Source organism: Terrapene carolina, unplaced genomic scaffold (genome assembly GCF_002925995.2).
Source record: "Terrapene carolina triunguis isolate 2854851 unplaced genomic scaffold, T_m_triunguis-2.0 Scaffold423, whole genome shotgun sequence".
Taxonomy (NCBI): Eukaryota; Metazoa; Chordata; order Testudines; family Emydidae; genus Terrapene; species Terrapene triunguis.
The window spans coordinates 84,392-86,588 of record NW_020664774.1 but is presented as its reverse complement, the minus strand read 5'-3'; the positions used below and the strand labels follow the sequence as shown (position 1 = coordinate 86,588).

General features: G+C 53.4%; 1 protein-coding gene across 3 annotated transcripts in view; it reads left to right on the top strand.

Moving 5' to 3' along the window:
- The window catches only part of BCKDK (branched chain keto acid dehydrogenase kinase), a 15,582-nt gene extending 14,334 nt beyond the window's left edge, over nt 1-1,248 (top strand). For all 3 annotated transcript variants that reach the window (XM_024208203.3, XM_024208205.3, XM_024208204.3), the window contains exon 13: nt 192-1,248. In XM_024208203.3, the coding sequence (XP_024063971.1) occupies nt 192-336 (145 nt within the window). In that variant the 3' untranslated portion in view covers nt 337-1,248. The remainder of the gene's footprint in view (nt 1-191) is intronic.
- Nucleotides 1,249-2,197: the final 949 nt, after the last annotated feature.

The following is a 2,197-nucleotide window of genomic DNA, read 5'->3' as shown; positions in this document are numbered from 1 at the left end:
CCCGTTGTGCTAAGCGCTGTACGTTATTAGGTGTATTACGGTAGCACTTAGGAGCTCCAGTCATGGCTCAGGACCCCGTTGTCCCGGGTTATGTACGTTATTTTAGGTGTATTACGGTAGCCCAAAGAGCTGACAGTCTCAGTCTAGAACTCCCATGTGATTACCCCCCCTTCTGTCTGTCTCTGCCGCAGGTTCGGCTTCGGGCTGCCGACCTCCCGGGCCTACGCCGAGTACCTGGGGGGCTCGCTGCGCATCCAGTCCCTCCAGGGCATCGGCACCGACGTGTACCTCCGTCTGAAACACATTGACGGCAAGGAGGAGAGTTTCCGCATCTAGAGATTTCCCCCCCTCTCGCTGGCCCGCGGCCCCCTCCGGCTCCGCATGGACATCGGCTTTGCTTCCCGTGACTCTGTGCTTGGATATCTACGGACCCGATCCCACGGCCCTGGACTCCTGGGTTCCCAGCGTCTCCGCAAGGGGGCAGGACTTGGTGCTTACGGACAGGACGTCGCCTCCTGCTGGTTATTCCAGTCCCGCCCCTGGGAGCACCCTAATGGATTCTTTATTCCAGGGGGGCGGGGCATGGGTCGGCCCCAATCCCAAACAGGTTTTGAAGGCAACGGACGCTTCCCGGCGCACGTACCTCCATTGGTAGCTCCACACTGCCAGCACCTTGCACACTCGTTTTCTCACCCTTGTTTCATTCCCTTCTTCTGAAGAAACCAAATCAAAGGATGGCATTGGAGTGGGGGGAAGACTTTTATTGCTGCGCATGGCTCCAGACTCGCTCCCTCACCTGTCTCTCCAGCCCCACCCCTTCACACTTTGGACAGGGGAAGATTTTTATAGTTGCACCTGGACGCTGGATTCCCCTCCCACCCACTGCACATGGTTGATGCCAATTCTCGCCCTGTTTTTTGTTTTCCTGCTTTCTCGTTTATTTCGGGGGTGGGGGTGGGGCAGGATGTGGATTTGACTCCCCTCCTCGGGGGTGGCCGGGGGGACCAGACCCGTGACGTGTATCTCGCTGTGATTCCGATTAAAAGTGCCGATTCTGAAAGGCGGCGCGGCCGTGTGACTCTGTGCCACAGGGAGCAGGGCAGAGCTGTGGTTCCTAGCATCGTTGTGATCATCTAGTCAGACACAAGCCATACAAGCTTCTGCGAATTAACTCCTGTTTGAAGTAGAGCAGATCTTTTAGGAAAACATCCCATCTTGATTTTAAAATTGCCAGTAATGGAGAATCCACCACGACCCTTGGAAAGTCATTCCAGTGGTTAATTCCTCTCAATGTTAAAAATTTGCCCCGGGTTTCCAGTCTGAATTTGTCTAGGTTCAATCTCCAGCCATTGGACCTTGTTCGATTTGTCTGATAGCTTGAAGTGCCCATGATCAAATATTTGTTCCCCATGTAGGTACTTATAGACTGGAATCAAGTCACCCCCCTTTGCCCTTCTCTTTGTTAAGCTAAATAGATGGAGCTCCTTGCGTCTGTCACTCATATTGGGTTCCAGGAAGTGGGCGGGCGCAAGGTTGGATGTTTTGCTAAAAGCTCTTCTCTAGGAATTATTTTGGGGCAGTTTTCTGGGGGTCAGACGAGATGATCCCAATGATCCCTTCTGGCCTTAGAATCCATGGCCTGCGAAAAGCCAGAGGACACGGGTACAGGGCGTTGTGGGAATGGCAGTGGAGTTCAGCGTGTGAGAGTGGATGATGATGGGGGGGGATGGGGAAAAAAGTGCGGGATGACACACAGTGACCCTGCCGTGTAGCTCTGCTCTCAGCCTCTCCTTGGGAAGGAGCTCTTCTGGTTGCTTGAGGGTGTCGCAAAAAGGGTGTAGCGGAAAGGAAATGATCAGGTGAGAAATTTGACCTTTCTCTACCACCAGTGAGGGCAAGAAACGTCCTCATTTAAACAAGAAACGAAAGTCGAGATTCTCCTCTGTTCACATGACATCTTTTGGGGCTGGGGCCCATTCTCTCCTGCTGGAATATCCCAACAGCTGGGGGGGATGGCTATTCCTATCCCCCGGTCAGATATTATATCAGGGGAGGGTCCCGCAGGAGTGGTTTTTTTTTTGTCTCCCTCCCACTCTTCACCTTGTAGCAGTTGGAAGTGTCCGTCCATCCCAGTTATGTGCTTATACGTCCGTCCGCTTTCTACTCTCTCTGAGTTCACACCGTCACGGGTCAGGTC